This window comes from Hypomesus transpacificus, chromosome 26, assembly GCF_021917145.1.
Source record: "Hypomesus transpacificus isolate Combined female chromosome 26, fHypTra1, whole genome shotgun sequence".
Lineage (NCBI taxonomy): Eukaryota > Metazoa > Chordata > Actinopteri > Osmeriformes > Osmeridae > Hypomesus > Hypomesus transpacificus.
This window is the reverse complement of record NC_061085.1, coordinates 6845210-6861023: the sequence shown is the minus strand read 5'-3', so window position 1 is coordinate 6861023 and position 15814 is coordinate 6845210. Positions and strand designations below refer to the sequence as shown.

The 15814-nt window shown below is 42.5% G+C and overlaps 2 protein-coding genes across 3 annotated transcripts; one reads left to right on the top strand and one right to left on the bottom strand.

Moving 5' to 3' along the window:
* Window positions 1-2652: 2652 nt before the first annotated feature.
* On the top strand, window positions 2653-9880 carry LOC124487254 (GDP-L-fucose synthase-like). 2 transcript variants are annotated; one of them, XM_047049438.1, is made up of 10 exons: window positions 2653-2939; window positions 6331-6488; window positions 6600-6714; window positions 7648-7776; window positions 7872-7945; window positions 8031-8164; window positions 8280-8411; window positions 8521-8600; window positions 8730-8829; window positions 9305-9880. In XM_047049438.1, exons 2-10 carry the CDS (start codon window positions 6331-6333, stop codon window positions 9358-9360), a joined length of 978 nt encoding a protein of 325 aa, XP_046905394.1. In that variant the 5' UTR covers window positions 2653-2939; the 3' UTR covers window positions 9361-9880. The 2 variants fall into 2 exon arrangements, with proteins under 2 accessions (XP_046905394.1, XP_046905393.1); XM_047049437.1 differs by having other exon boundaries at window positions 6328-6488.
* Window positions 9881-9954: 74 nt separating this feature from the next.
* Window positions 9955-15811, bottom strand: bmb (brambleberry). The gene is made up of 13 exons (XM_047049436.1): window positions 15694-15811; window positions 14977-15229; window positions 14719-14847; window positions 14410-14595; window positions 14093-14315; window positions 13653-13769; window positions 13326-13505; window positions 12951-13157; window positions 12663-12825; window positions 12511-12572; window positions 12310-12413; window positions 12053-12153; window positions 9955-11122 (listed from the first exon to the last, which is right to left on the bottom strand). Exons 2-13 carry the CDS (start codon window positions 15211-15213, stop codon window positions 10993-10995), a joined length of 1839 nt encoding a protein of 612 aa, XP_046905392.1. The 5' UTR covers window positions 15214-15229; window positions 15694-15811; the 3' UTR covers window positions 9955-10992.
* Between the last annotated feature and the right edge of the window lie 3 nt (window positions 15812-15814).

The following is a 15814-nucleotide window of genomic DNA, read 5'->3' as shown; positions in this document are numbered from 1 at the left end:
GCAAGGCACTTCAGGATAAATGCGTCTGCTAAATGACTCAATGTAATATGTAAATATCTCTGCAGTTGGCATCAGCTTCCAACTGGGCTTCATGGAGAGGTGGCCTACAGATCTGTAAATGCCTCAGTATATCCTAACTAATTCTGGTGAATGATTATGTTGGCGATTATGCTACGTACCTGACACCTAACTTGAGGAAGTGCACATCCGTGGTTGGCTTCGGGTTCACCTCCCGCCAAGTATAGGCTATATTGTGTAGCCTGTAAATTCAAGAAGTTTATAAAATAAACAAAACCGGCTTGGAGTTAAAGTAAGGACTCTCTCAATTATTTCGACAGTAACGTTAGCTAATATTCGCTAACAAATGTCAACATAAAACCCTGATGCAGTTTTAAATGGAAGTCGTTGCAGGTTTCAAATATATATCAGGGACCCAACAATAACATCCAGATACTATATGTAACCTATGGCCAGGGTTGCCAGGTCTGTGTGACAAAACCAGCCCAAAACCAGCCCAATATCTGAACTCAAAATATGCCCCTGTCAAACCATATACACTGCTTTTAAAGTCCAACAGCATTGCTATCATTGCCAAATGTATTGTAATATCTACAAAGTAACACCAAATGTTTAGTATGCCAGCATTAAAAGCAGTTTTCAGGAGGTTTTCTCAGGAGACTGAGAGCATTAGGCACGTGTGCACACGCACAGTGCGTGTGTATGTGGGCATGCCCCATGTCCATGTGTGAATGTGCTGATCTGGAGTCAGTTTGGTAGGATTTGGGCATGAATAAATGATTTCTTTTAAAATATAGATTTTTATTTAAAGATTTTCATGTAATTTGCATGCAAAATAGGTCTACCCGAACCAGCGGACAAAAAATTCAACCCGCGGCAACACTTCAAAAGTAACCCAATTCCGCGGGAAAACCGCGGACCTGGCAACACTGCCTATGGCTAAAATTGGCAATTTAACAGGTGTTCAATTGATTGCAACAAATGTGCTCACGAACTTATCCGTGACTCCGGTTGGACAGCCTGGGCATGCGACGGGAGGGCATGAGGTATACTGCTAAATTTGGTATTGATCCGATGCCAAATAAATACAGGGCCAGTATTGCCAATACTAATACCGATACTTTTTACTTAGAAAAGCAGCTTATACTTTATTTTAAGGGAAAGCAATGCCTCATAATCTATGAAGTGAATGTAGGCTATCATAAATATGCACGAATGAAAATTGAACATTTGTATTTTCATGATCATTGAATGATTTTTCTTTTAATAAGTTGATAATGATTATGATCATAATAAAACAGGACAAAGAGTTTTGTCAAAATGCTGCTGAGTCGTGCATGCCAGCAACAACTCGGAGGCTGGGGAGAGGCAAAGTGAGCTTGAGTGAAGTGAGAGAGCGGTGTTTGCACAACCACTTTGTTGTAAAGGGAGTTGTGTAGCCTACTGAATGTGACAAATAAAATAAATTGAAATTTATGCTGGGGACACACTAGCCTACAGGATAATCGGGCCGATTTCGCCCCTTCCGACAATCCTAGGTAACGTCCCGGTTATTTTGATGGTTCTACAGATTAATTTATCAGATGTTCCCTTGGCGTGACGTGTGTCAACAGTGACGGAATCTGCTCGGAAGGACGTAGGAGGTGCCCGATCGCGAATCCTAAATATTCAACATGTTGAATATTTGCGATCAGAAATCCTGATGTGTGGGGGAACCCCGAGGACAAACGCCGAGTTTATCACGTGAAACGAAACAATATCCAATCAGAAAGCAAGCTGAGAGAAGACGGAAGCAAAACAAACGGGAGTCACGGTGCAGCACCAAGTTGAATGGAATTGATTTGTGGCAACAGCAAACCCTTTTCTTTTTCCTGAATTTTCTGTGAAAATCGTCCTCATGTTTGTGGTCTATCACAGTTTGAAAATCTTATAAGATTAACACTTTCGTTTAGTGTCCCCAGCATTTTGTAGCTACTGATCTCATCACGCGAGTATCGATCAACATTAAAATCTGTCGGTCCGGTTCCATGTGAACCATGGTTCGGTTCGCTTTAGGTGTGAACGTAATCGGACATATTATTGACCTATTCCAGGAAGCAAACCAAAATGTAGTGCATTGTGGGTTAAAAAAGGATGTTGACACTTGACAGAGACAGCCGTGCCACTCATTAGCAGCAAAATTAGTTGAGAGAAAAACGTGGGGAACTGATAAAGTGAAAGCTCTTCTGCAAATATGATCATATTGCAGAGATACTTGTGGAGACACATAAGAATAGCGAGGTATTTAAATTATTTAGTGATATACTGAAATAAAGGGTTATTATTGCACAGTGGACCAACGTCGTTTGAAAGTTAAAAAACGTAGGCAGCAACAGAAAAGTGCGTGATTTTCTATGGAAAAGTGGTAGCTCGTCGGACGAGAAAAAATAATTCCCATGGTTTGATGACCTGGATAAAATCCTCAACGAGCAAGCTAAAAAACGTGGTCATAACAATTAAAGATAGATTGCAATCTCAATTCGCTGCTGTTGCTCCATTGTTGTTTGTGACAAGGAAGTGATTTTCCCTCAATAATTTTCTGTCCAATAGATTAACAACCTGTATGACCACGTGTCATTGTTTTTTACTAACGTCATTGTATTTTTACAAACGTTGGTTCGCTTAAAACAGGACCGTGAGAACACAAACCGGACCTAATGAAAAATACAACAAAGTAGCAAATCATCCTCTCATTCGGACCAAGCAAACGGACTAAGTGTGAAGTTATTCAATGCCCCAAAAAACCGCAACAATCTAACTGATTACGTCATTTAGCGGTTTTCTGCCAATCCTCTAGGCATGATGACACGGGAGGCTCCAGACTGCAGCCATACCCAACTCAAATCGTCTGAAGACGTTTTCTAAAGAAGAAGAGCGAGTTGGTAAGAGCTAGACATGTATTTTTCTTGCTTGGGGCACGTAGCGTTGGATAATATTGTCATGTCTTAATATTGTTGGCAATGGTGTGATTGTTTCAGTACTAGCGACAAATAATTAGCTAGCTAGCCGAGTCGGCTAACGCACGTACTCAGCTTTTCAACCAAAAGTTGACTAGCATCTGCTTTCAGAGTTGGCATGTAGCTAGACAACTTAATTGGACTGAAGCGTTTGGCAAAGTGTGCAAACCGCTTAACAACCGGTACTTCTGGAGCCTCGTTGTGTTAACTCAATGTGGCTTCACTTACAGTAACTAATAATTTACTTAACAGACTTAGCTACGTGCCCACACCTACCCATCATTTAATATAATACTAAGTAAGCTAGCTACATACCTAGGTAGCAATGTGTGGCCAATAATAGTGAATGACCAATACCTGTTTAACCCTGTAAGACCCCTGGTTGTAAAATTACAACGTCACTTTTAGCTTTAATTGCTAATCACCACATTTATGTGGTATATTTATGTTATTTCTTTCCGAATTATTTTCAAATTTGTTTTTTGGAAAGCTAAAAGTGATGTTGTAATTTTAAACCGGGTCTTACAGGGTAAGATCCGGGATCTTGATATAGCAATGCAACGTGCACCTGTACAGGTGTTATAGTATTTGTATATGGCCAAAACTGACCATATGCCCAGCTACATTTTCCTTTCTTTAATGTGGGGCCGGGTCGGTCTGTAACAAAGATTTTGGCCGGAGTGACTACCATTATTATTGTGGAGATTTGATTATGATTAAAAATGTATTTATTATGCTAGATTAGTTTTTTATTTTGTTATGCACCATACATCCGTACATATCAAGGGATATATAACCTATTAAAAGAGCATTATTATTATCGTAATGACCTTTTTTCAGATAAATTCCTATTGAAATCAAAACAGTTACCTACTTATGCATATTAATCAGTGTGAACTGACACATTTTTTCATTTTTTAATAAATGTAAAAAATAAGTCTGGTATTGTTCAGAGGGCCGGTCCAAATGCACGGGCCGTAGTTTGGGGATCACTGGCCTAAACCTTTACTTATTAATCAGAAGGTGCGCAGGACCTATACAACCAGTTTTATTTCTGTGCGTAGGTACTTTTCTTTGGTACTCTTTGTAGGTTATGGCCGTACGCCATCTTATGGTAGGTCAGTTACGCAATCTTTTATACATGAGGCCTCAGATTTCTGGTGCCAGTCTCCATTACTTTGAAGCAACAATACACACCCTGAGCACAAAAGGACACCATTGTTTTCCCCTTTAGATTCACCATAGGCCTGTACTATAAATCAAGGTCAACTTGCCCTGGATTCCTTTCAGTTACCTGGCTTCACTAGGTAACAACCGCGTTCCTGCACAACCTATGTCACAACTGTGGTTATCAACTAGTTCAATCACCCCAGGTATGTCCAATCTAGAGACGCGCGCTTTCTAGGGGTGGAACGGTACATGTATTCGTACCGAACCGTACGGTAGGGGCTTCACGGTTCGGTGCATGAAATTACACGGAGAATACACGGTATAAAAATGAATCAAACTTGCGTGCAATTTAATTAATGTAGCCTAATGTGGAACTACTGTTTGATACTCGTGTTCTTTAGGAACACCTAATCTGTAGATCCGAAAGCTCTGAAACTGATTGTCGCCGTCACCTGTGTAGCCGAACTGTGCCTGAGTGAGTCAGAGATAGCTAGCGACACACACGAGCTAGAGGACCTGCCGACTTCTTGTTTCCCAGTCACTTAACGCTACTCTAGTACAGGCGAGAGAGTAGTGGATAGGACAAGGACTTAGTGAGGAGGTATTCTATGTACTTAATAAATAAGAGATGCTGTGTTTTCAGTTTTATAACTCTTATTTCGTTTACAAGTTATGGAGTCTGGAGTTTATGTGGGGTACTTACTGTTTACTACTTTACACACTTCATGCTGTTGCAGCTAGCTCAGGGGAGAGACTGTAGGTGATACAGCCTGAGACATACACAATAAAAATAAATTGGCTTTAAGTTCTCAGGGCTTCAGACAGTTTTTTGAGACAGCTAGGGCGAGAAAATTCTACTTGTAGCCTAATCGCGCATGTGCGACCTACAAATGTGGAATGTATTGCGTGTGCACAACAACAGTACATGTTAGCAACGACTCATAGATACGACGATCTGGATAAGAGCGTCTGCTAAATAAATGACTAATGCACGTTCTAGTAAGAAAGCGATATCAGCGAGCCCTCAGCATTAGTACCGCAGCTAAAAGTAAAGTTAGGCTATTTTTCGCTATACCTGGACTACGAACATGTCTTAATACTTATTTAGCACTAGCGTTGCTGCTACTGTACTGTATCCCTGCCTGTGTTTGCACTGTTGCTCAGCAAGTAGCCTATCGTGGATGGTAGGAGGACTGATCAACAAGCGCATCATACATTTAAGACATTTAGCTAAGACTTGCATGTACAGTAGTTAGTCTGGAGCCCTGCTCCTGCATTTTTCTTTAGCTTTTCCCTCCATTGTACCGAACTCGTACCGAACCGTGATGTCTGAACCGCGGTATGAACCGAACCGTGACTTCAGTGTACCGTTCCACCCCTAGCGCTTTCACATAAAAGGGGCGGAGTCAGTCCCTTTTGTAGGATATTGGTAAACAAAGGGCCTATAGAAATGTAATCAAATTAGCTTTTAAAGCAAGCACCACCTCGCGAATTGCGCGGCAGACCATGTTCTTGCTTAGGTTCTCCGCATCACCCACTTGATACATAAAAGTACCTGTGGCAAAGTAACGCAACGCTATGCATACAGTCTGTGGGACTGTGAGTGCACGGTTTTGATGTGTCGCATTGGAAACATACGGCTCAAGAAGCTGGCAAAGATACATCATTCCCCTTAGCTGAGAATCTATAACTTTCATAAAGATACTCATCAGGGAATGCCAAAGGGTTTTGTCGGTCTCTAAATATTCTGGCTCTTCTGAGCGCACCTCTCACTATCCGCGCACCAAGCCACAGGATATTCTAAGAACGGGGACGCCCTTATTACCGAGATTGAATCGGTCTGTGGGTGGTGCTTTTATACCGGTTGATCTCAGATATCCAACTTAACCTGCTCCCAACCAGGTTAGGCGTTCAGCATGAGTTACCACGGCGATTGAACCCAGTAACAAGTGATCCACCGTCGTGATACAGAAAACCCTGGGTTGAACCTGAAGTTACCTCGTTAATGCCAAATCTTGATTCGCAGTACAGGCCTCAGGTTTGGCAGTCAGCCATTCTCACTTAAAAACCTGACACTATTTTCTATACCAACAGTATGTGTGGAGTTTGCCAAAACAAAAGGAAACTAAAATATTTTTCTCAGCAGATGGATTGTTCAGAAAAGCAGAAGGGCTCTATGCGGGTGCTGGTGACTGGAGGCACAGGCCTGGTGGGCAGGGCTATAGAGCGCGTCGTCAATGAGGAAGAAGGAATTAAGGAGGCAGAGCAGTGGGTCTTCCTCTCCTCCAAGGATGCCAACCTCATGTGAGTGCTCACCTGTTTTAATTACGCACACAAAATCAAGTTCAGTTTGACAGATCACCTGCTTCAGTACAAACACTACTTTAATGTCTGTGTGTGTGTTCTCCAATTTAGGGACTTCCAGGAGACGCTGGCTGTTTTCCAGAAACACAAGCCTACCCATGTCATCCACCTGGCTGCCATGGTTGGTGGCCTCTTCAAAAACATGAGGGCCAACCTGGACTTTTGGGTAAGAGCCAGGCTGTATCATGGTGACAGCCGTCTGACAGACAGAGTAAGATGCCTGAGCGGTTAGGGAATCGGGCTATTAATCAGAAGGTTGCCAGTTCGATTCCCGGCTGTGCCAAATTAAGTTGTGTCCTTTGGCGAGGCACTTCAGCCTACTTGCCTAAGGGGAATGTCCCTGTGTTTACTGTATGTCTGCCAAAGGTAAATGGAAATTAAATGACGGTTTAACATACTGGACTGGTTTTGAGTCCTACCTAGGGTTGGGTACCGAAACTCGGCTCCATTTTTTTTCCTTGTTGCATAATGCAACAAATGTTTGAAAACGATTATGTGCAAAGGGGGAAGCACGTCAAATTTATTGAAAAACATGATACTTCATGAAGAAAAGCGATGCACCGTGTTCGACAGCTTGCGGACATCTATATATCCATATATAAATATGGTACATTTTCTGCAACAAAAAAAAAACAGTTAAAGTTTGAAGCTGGTTTAGTTACTGTGGCAACCAAGGGGTAATGCCGCTGATCGGAGTGCCTGTTGTGTCTTCTGGGACGCTGTCCATAGTGCTGTGCCCCTGGGTTGCCACAATAGCAACTAAACATTGTTACTTGTTAATAGTGTATTTTTTTTTTTATTATTAAATTATTGTAGTTGTGTGTTAGGTGACTTAGGTTTACGTATTATATATTTAAGTGGGCTACTTAAAAACGTTAATATTTAGTTCGATTTAAATAAAAAAAATGTATTTAAAAACCTATAAAATAGCCTGTCTTTCAGTTTTTCAAGAATCAGAATCGTTTTAAAAGTACCCCGCATCGGAATTGTAGAAATCCAAACGATACCCAACCCTATTCCTACCCAGATAGATAATGGAGAGACTTGGGCTTACTTGGGGGCTGTGATGCTAATGGATCTGTCTGTCTGTGTGCTTCAGAGGAACAATCTCCACATAAACGACAACGTACTGCAGGCAGCCCACGAGGTGGGTGTGGTCAAGGTGGTGTCCTGCCTCTCCACCTGCATCTTCCCTGATAAGACCACATACCCCATCGACGAAACCATGGTAGGAGGCACTGTGTCTGTGTGTCACGGTTACAGCTTATGTCCATATGATGGTTATTGAATGGCTTGATGTTAATCTCATTTCCTCTTCTCCAGATCCATAACGGGCCTCCTCATCCGTCCAACTTTGGGTATTCCTACGCAAAGAGAATGATCGATGTCTACAACTGGTGTGTGGAGAAGTCAGAAGGAATCATTTAATAAATATCTGTTACTGCCGTGTGACCAATCAGTTTGCGTGTGTGTGTTTTGCAGTGCGCATGCAGAGAAGTATGGGAGTCGCTACACGGCAGTTATCCCAACGAATGTGTTTGGTCCCCATGACAACTTCAGCATTGAGGATGGACATGTATTGCCAGGCCTCATACACAAGGCCTTTATAGCACAACGTAAGACACCCCCTTGCTCCGACAACATACGACTTCACCAACCCCTGCGTAAGCTTTATGCCTGCCGACTGGATCTTTTATATTGTGCATCTCTATTGTGTGTTTGTTTTGTTAGAGGAAGGAAGTCCGTTGACAGTGTGGGGCTCAGGCAGTCCCAGAAGGCAGTTCATTTACTCCTTAGATTTGGCCCGTCTTTTTCTGTGGGTTCTGAGAGAATACAAAGAAGTGGACCCAATCATATTATCTGGTGAGTTCTCAACACGGGGCCGGGGTTATATTTGGATGTATTATCAACTTGTATTTATTTAACCACACACTGCTGAGTTTTAAGTCTTGCTCCTGCCTGTGTGACACAGTTGATGAGGAGGATGAGCTGTCTATCAAGGAAGCAGCCGAGTCTGTTGTCCAAGCCCTGGGGTTCAAGGGAGAAGTAGTTGTATCCTTTCAATGAAAGAATGTAACATTAGTCAGATAAAGACAGGCACACAGACAGGCACAACGTAAAACGTGAAATGTTTTTATCAATATTAAAATGACAGTTTCATTCTTTAACCGTGTTCTCCAGTTTGACACCAGTAAATCAGACGGTCAGTTCAAAAAGACAGCCAGCAATGCCAAGCTGCGACGCTACCTGCCCGACATCAAGTTTACGCCGTTCAATCAAGGTAGGAGCTCTGATATGATGGCAATCAGTGGTTCTCAACCCTGGTCCTCAGGGCCCCCTGCGTCTCCCTGCGTGCAGTACCTTGAATGATGTTTCAACCCCCACCCCGCACTTCTGTATTTGGCGCATCCCTTTTCATGGCACCCTAGACGGCTGCCTAGTTCCCCTGTAGCAAACGCCGTGATACACGTGACTTCAAAACTGGTCTAACCGGTTTCCAGGATCACCCTAACAGGATGTCACCCTAGATGTTTCCCTGCTCCAAATGAATGAGTCGTTATCTAGCTATGCAGAAGCCTGGTAACGACCATTCATTTGAATCAGGTGTGTTGGACCAGGGACACATCTAAAACATGCAGGACAGGGGGGCCCTGAGGACCAGGGTTTAGAACCACTTGAGTCAGACCGATTGAGTCAACATTGAGACCTGTCCTGACTGATGCTAGCACAATCTTTTCTTCTTCCTGTTTTTACAGCTTTGAAGGAGACATGTGACTGGTTTGTAGCCAATTACGACACAGCTCGTAAGTGACGGTCAATGCTGCCAAGTTGGGTACTGTAGAAAGGCAGAACGTATGATGATTGTCTGTACTGAATGTACCTCAATGTTGATGCGGTCTCGCTCAGGTACCATAACCCCTATCAATGAGCTCCTTTACAGATCAGCAAGACATTTGTAATTTTCCTCTGTAACGTCCTCTGTCTACACGCCATAGAACATACATTAGTCAAGTTTTCAACATGTTTCATGATATACATGCCTTCAATTAGGTTGATTATATTACTGTACATATGTGGTAGGGGTGGGAATTTTTTGATACCTCACGATTCGATTAAAAATCGATTCATGAGTATTTATTTTAAATTAAAAAAAATCTTTGATTTTTGAAATGTCTGAATCGCTAGAAGACTGAATCTATTTTTTCCCCCACCCCTAATATGTGGTGGGCAATCTCTAATGGTCATACTGGATATTTTTCAGTTGTGGGCTGTGGTTTTTGTATCCATTTTGTTAAATCATGGACCGGGAAAAAATAAAGAAATTTGTTTTACACTGGTGTAGGCGTCTTACATGGTTCCCGTGGTGTCTTAAATTAAAACATTCTGTACTTTAAATTCAAGGCCTCAAAACGTCTTAAACGGCCAGATTTTCATCCGAGGTCTTAAATTTAATTTAGTCAGGTCTAAAAAAAATGTTTAACCCTCGTTTATTTCCAGAAGCACTGGTCACAGAAAGTTATTACAAAGTAGCAAAAAAAGTATTGAGTATAATTCGCACTCCGTTTTTTTAACCAAACTAGAGAATCTTCCTGAAATTAACAATTGTTTGGTGGAGAGGAGAGTGACCATATTTATGCAACTGTAAAGGTGAAGTCCCCCTTCTATATACTTGGAAATAACAATTCATTTAACTGATGTCAGTTAAATGAATTATCAATTGGTTTGAGCGAGATTTGAACCAGGGGTACAGTGTTTGGCAGTAGACACGATAAGTAGATTTTTCTTGAATGGACATTTATTTCTGCAACATGGATAAATATTAAACAGAAATGTACAGCTTACCTTCTTTTAGGGGTGGGAATCTTTTAGTACCTGACAATTAGATTCTTGGGATCACGATTCACAAATGTTTTCTATTTTTAATCAAATTGCGATTCAAACCTGCTGATTTTCTCAAGATTTCAAAGCCTAATTTAACATGGTTTTTTTCCATTAGAATTTGGATGTGTAGTTAGAACATTCTTCTGTGGTGCGATGAACTTAACTCATTTTCAAGTCACTTTTCAGCATCCTAAAATTTCAATCTTTATGGTCTTAAATTTCACATACTGAAACCTGCAGGAACTTAATTCAAGAATAACTTCGCTTGTATATATGTCTAATAAATAAAAAACACTTTATTATAATGTTATTCAAACAAATAGCCTGATTTTAAGCTTAATGTAACTTATTCACATATGTGGGTTCAAATGACTGACACTTAATAATTTACTAAAAATGCAAATATCTTACAACACCAAGAAAAACGACTACATATCTACCTAATGCACACACTACCCACACATGTAAGCAGAAATTGACATGTAAAATCAAAGCTTTAAAATACTCAAACGGTTCAATTATAAAAAGGGTACAAATCTTGGAGGTGTTCGGTTGACATCAGTCAAGGGTGGATATAGGACGTGTAGCCTCCGTCATGGACACGACAGTAGTCCTGCCCCAGAACTGCCCTTTTTTTACACGGCTTCCCTGTTCTGGTGGTGCCGTTACACAGCTGGCGACAAGACAAGGACCTACGTACATGAACATCAGAAGGGAAGTAGGCCGCAAGGTGAACCACGAAAGTCTTTTACAAAATGATTCCCGCCGTCTGGCATCTACACAATCTTTAGCTCATAAAAAGAGTTGTGCTAAGCTACCAAAAAAAAAAAAAGTTTGTCGCTGAAATTCCAGTGGTTTGTCGATGTGTCTATGTTTTATGCAGAACTAGTTTCTTACGAGCGTAATAGGATTTGTGGCACGGTTCGACACGTGATCGTTCTACACCAATAAGGTAGCTGCTTTTTGTCAACATGGATGGTTATGGTTGGCAAAGAGGATGGGACCTGATGGGTTCCTGTTTTTCTGCAAGACGGTGTTGCACAGACTTATGTCGTTGTTGTAATTGTGCCAACACAACAATTCTTTTCCCGAGGAAATGGAAGATAACTGTCCTGACAGTGAGGACTAAGTGTCCTTAATCTGTTATTCCTTTAATATATCATATTTCTCATAAAGATTGTTTTTATGGTTGATAAGTGTTGTTTTCATTTGTGTAAGAATGAATGAATTTAATTTTACATCAAGTCTGTGCAACACAGGTCACGTGCAAGGTCCCATCCTATATTTGCCAACTATATCCATCCATCTTGCCACTCTGTTGACAAAAAGCAGCTACCTTATTGGTGTAGACCGATCACGCGTTGAACCGTGCCACCAAAATCCTATTACAATCTGAAGAAACTAGTTCTGCATAAAAGATGCATCGGCAATCTTTTTTTGGTGGCTTAACACGACTCGTTCTTTTTCATGAGCTAAAAATTGTGTAGATGCCAGACTGGAGTGGGATGAAACGATAACAGGGTTCACCTTATGGCTTTAAGGTCCCAATCATTGTTTCTGTTCACAATACTGAGAATGTTTCAAACGTCAGTTGGGGTGAGGTTTTGAAAGAAAGCACAAACCCGTTGCTGGCCAAGGATTGGTTGGGGCTGGAACTGCGGGATCCATACACTGCCTCAAAACCCCCACCCAGATTCCTGTGAGGAAGACTTTCTAGGACAGCCTAGAAATTACAACATACAGAGTACGTGTTGGTGTCAATAAGGCATCTGAAGGGTTTCTAACACTAAAATAATTTGAAAAGTAAAATCTAAATGCACATCCTACAGTACAGCCTTTTGCATTTGTTTGTTTTCGTCACCATAGGCTACTCCCTCACCGCAGAAAAGCTTGGCCGAACCATGACACAAGGTGTGGATTGGTTGGGTGCAGCCATAACCGGTTCAAAGCTGGCCTCTGCCATCTGCTGGCCGCTATACGGCACTGCAGAAAAAGGGTCACAAGAATTTCACTTGGGTGCTGAATTAAGGAACTCCATTAGAAAAATGATCTTCATTTCTAACATGAAACACATTCTCACCACCCATGTAGCTCTCCTGATCTAGGAAGTCTTCTGGCTCCATGACCCCATCCAACTCATCTCTGAGAGGTTGGAAGAGGGCACGTTACTTCAAAACTGGTGTAACCGGTTACTAACCGCTCTCCAGGATTAACAGGGCTGACCAAACTTACTTCTGAGGGGTGGAGCAGGATGGGCCTTTCTGATAGTGAGACTGAGGGGACTCAATCTGCTTCTCTGGTTCCAGGATTTTACACGCAGGTGGAAGGGGCAAACTCGTTTGCTTTCCTCCAATCCAAGAACAAGCCCTCGACAACTGTGTCACAAACCAATGACCTGGGAGACAAATGACACGTGCGTCACAAGCCTATCACTTTAGACCATCAAATTCCTACTGAAATTTAAGCAAATACGCCAACACAGGGTTTTGATGGGCAAATCTCCCTTCTAAAAAAAGGTACCTAGTGACAGCGTGACCAGTAGCAGGCTGAGGCCCATGAGGTCCAGGGAAGGCTGCCGGTTGATCTCAGCCACAGCGTTGAGGGGCACAGTGAGCAGCAGCATGGCCCGCGTGAAACACGGACAGTGAAGAAACGTCAGCAGGACTGCGCAGAGCAGGAAATACCCAGCATGCATCACACAAGTCCACAGCGCTGCCAAGCTCAGACCTGGGTACACACAGACAGAAAAATGGTTTTGTACAATTTCCATCTACATTTTATACCTTAAACACTGACATTGCTGGAGGTGGTTGGTGCAGGCAAACCAAGACAAATACGAAATCAAAATCTTTTAAAAAGTAGCCTCTTCTGATCCTGGTACTACTATAAATGTACCTGCCCAGCCAAGGTAGTCCTGGATGGCATGGAGTCGGTCCTCCAGGCGGGTGTGCATGTTGTCTAGGTAATGTAGCATGGCTCCCAACGTGCCGTTCATGCGCTCCAGTTTGCCCATGAGGTCTGCATAGTACCTGGCCGTCTGGTTCTGGTACAGCAGGAACCCAGACATGCTGCTCTCTGAAGATCCATGGGTCATGGAAAGCAAGAGGACGTGGACACAATTAGAGAGAATAGATGCTGACATCATACCCTTCCGTTTCCTGTACAATGTTATTTTTATTACGATTCACCCTCAAATTACATTAGGAATGAAGGGGGTTTTACCTATTTTACTATAGATATCCTGTGCTCGCCCTCTGACCTCTGCGAGGTCATCCAAAATGGCCTTGTGACCCTCCTGCACCTCTGAGCCTTGACCTTTCATCTGCTCACTTACGTTTTCTAGAAAAAAAAAAGGCAAACAATGGACACATTTAGTGATACAGTTTAGGTTTCACAGCTAAACAGACTAAACAAAAATACCCAATTGAGATTGTTACTAAAGTCGTTCCTCCAACCCTTTCAGAAAAACGAGCTGATGAGACAGGGAAGTCAATAAGAGATTGCTACAATCAAACCAAAGTATGCATGTGTATGCCCTTTGCAACAATACCAAGCTGAAACGTCACATTGAAATTTGTCAGTGGGCTAAATTATTGTCCAGTCTTTAAACTCCACATAAGTATGTGATTTCCATCTTTTTCTGAATCGTGTATGCTCCTCACCCATCCTCTGTGTGATGCCCTTGATGAGCTGAGCTACCAGCTCCTGTCCAGAGGCAATGAGGGCCTTCTCCTGGCCCAACCGCTCCAGGTTGGAGCTCAGGGAGCTCTCCAGCTGCTCCTGCCCCAGCCACAAGGCCCCTTGCTGGGCCTGAAGGGCGCTGTGGCCCTGCAGCAGCTTCTCCAGGGAGGCTGCAGTCAGGTCCCTTAGCTCCAACTGCCCCTCCTTTCCACAAAAGACTCAGATCACTGGTCATGAATTGCCTACTACATCATATATGCCCCCCTCCCCCCCCAACAAAGAAAGAAACAGGACTGACCTTCAAGTCTTTCATGGCATCGAGTTGGCTGATTGCTGTGGAGATGAGAGCGTTGACCGTGAGCTCAGCCCTGCGACGGAAGTGCTGCTGGCGGGTGGCGTAGCACACGGCGCGCGCTCGGTTGCTGACGATGTGGTACGCATTCCATGTGTCCGAGTCCATGTCTGCTGTGCACTGTCTCAAAGACTAACAAGAGAAACCTTTTTTTTAATTAATTTTTTATAACGTTAATACAGTGCAATACAAACTGTCGATTTAGGGACAGGAAGTGTGAAAACAAAAGGGTTTGTGAAATTGATCAGACCGCACCATTTCGTCTGTGCAAGGATAGGTCCTGCGCCCCTCCACCTCTGCCTGACAGTTGAAAAGGACCACCCCCAGTTTAGCCAGCTGCTCCTCTGATAGGCTACCACAGGTCGACTTCAACTGAGCAACCACCTAGAAGAGAGCAAACAACTTTTGTTTAATTTGTTGGGGGAACAATTAATAATATGCATGCATTTACAGATGGATATGCACCCTACATTGAACAAATCACTCCCAAGACTGTGCAAAAGTAGTTCCTACCATGTAATGGCAGCTGTCCAGGGGACTAAGTTCCATCTGCTTGGCCTCAACAAGGAATTTTTCATCTGATACCATCATCTCGAAGGGGGGTGCATCTCCCCCAGGTTGTACGGGAGCTGGTGGTGGAGAGGGAGATGGAGCTGCAGGCCGCTTTATCCAGTCAAAAAAGGCCGTGGATGTGGAACAAGATAGGAGCAAGGCCAGAACAGCATGATGGACCACCACCAGGTGAGCCATCCTTGACGTCTAAAACCTAAGAGAAACACCCCCCAAAATGTTGTGAATATACATGTTAACGCCCAAAGACGTCAATTTGATTACAACTCCAAGATATGCACTTCGTAGTGTATATTCATCGAAAAGAGAGTTGTAGCACAATTTGATAACCCAGCACCAAACAATTCACTTTTGCATAATGAATGCAGCGCTCAAAACAGTCGCCATACAAAGCGCGCTTTGCCCGGACATGTTAGCTGGTGAAACAAAGTCATATTTTGAGCTCCACAAAAGCAATGTTTACACATTTGCTAGAATAATTATAAATGTTTCTACTTGTGTATGGTGTAGTAGGATGAAGACGAAATATGTAAGCTACGCGTTTTACATTTTCAAATGTTACATCAATCTAAGCGTAGGCTACAATAACAATACACATCTAAAAAAGTTTATAGCACGTTACATCTATTATTTTGAGCATTGAAATAAAAACGCGATTACCTTACGATTTCTTTAAAAAGTCCTTGGACAAATATAATTCAGTTTAACTAATGAATGAAATTCTGTGGTTGGGCTTGCACGGCTGGTAAGGATGAAACTGATGATGAAGCCCTTTAATTTG

Excerpts from the sequence above, each read along its gene's own strand:
- LOC124487254 (XM_047049438.1), top strand. The coding sequence starts at position 6,331 with ATGGATTGTTCAGAAAAGCAGAAGGGCTCTATGCGGGTGCTGGTGACT. Across the intron at positions 7,777-7,871 it reads ACCCCATCGACGAAACCATG|ATCCATAACGGGCCTCCTCA; the intron begins GTAGGAGGCACT and ends CCTCTTCTCCAG. Across the intron at positions 8,165-8,279 it reads CAAGGCCTTTATAGCACAAC|AGGAAGGAAGTCCGTTGACA; the intron begins GTAAGACACCCC and ends TTGTTTTGTTAG.
- bmb (XM_047049436.1), bottom strand. The coding sequence starts at position 15,213 with ATGGCTCACCTGGTGGTGGTCCATCATGCTGTTCTGGCCTTGCTCCTA. Across the intron at positions 14,596-14,718 it reads ATCCTTGCACAGACGAAATG|TCTTTGAGACAGTGCACAGC; the intron begins GTGCGGTCTGAT and ends TTCTCTTGTTAG. Across the intron at positions 11,123-12,052 it reads CAATCCTTGGCCAGCAACGG|GTCCTTGTCTTGTCGCCAGC; the intron begins GTTTGTGCTTTC and ends TCATGTACGTAG.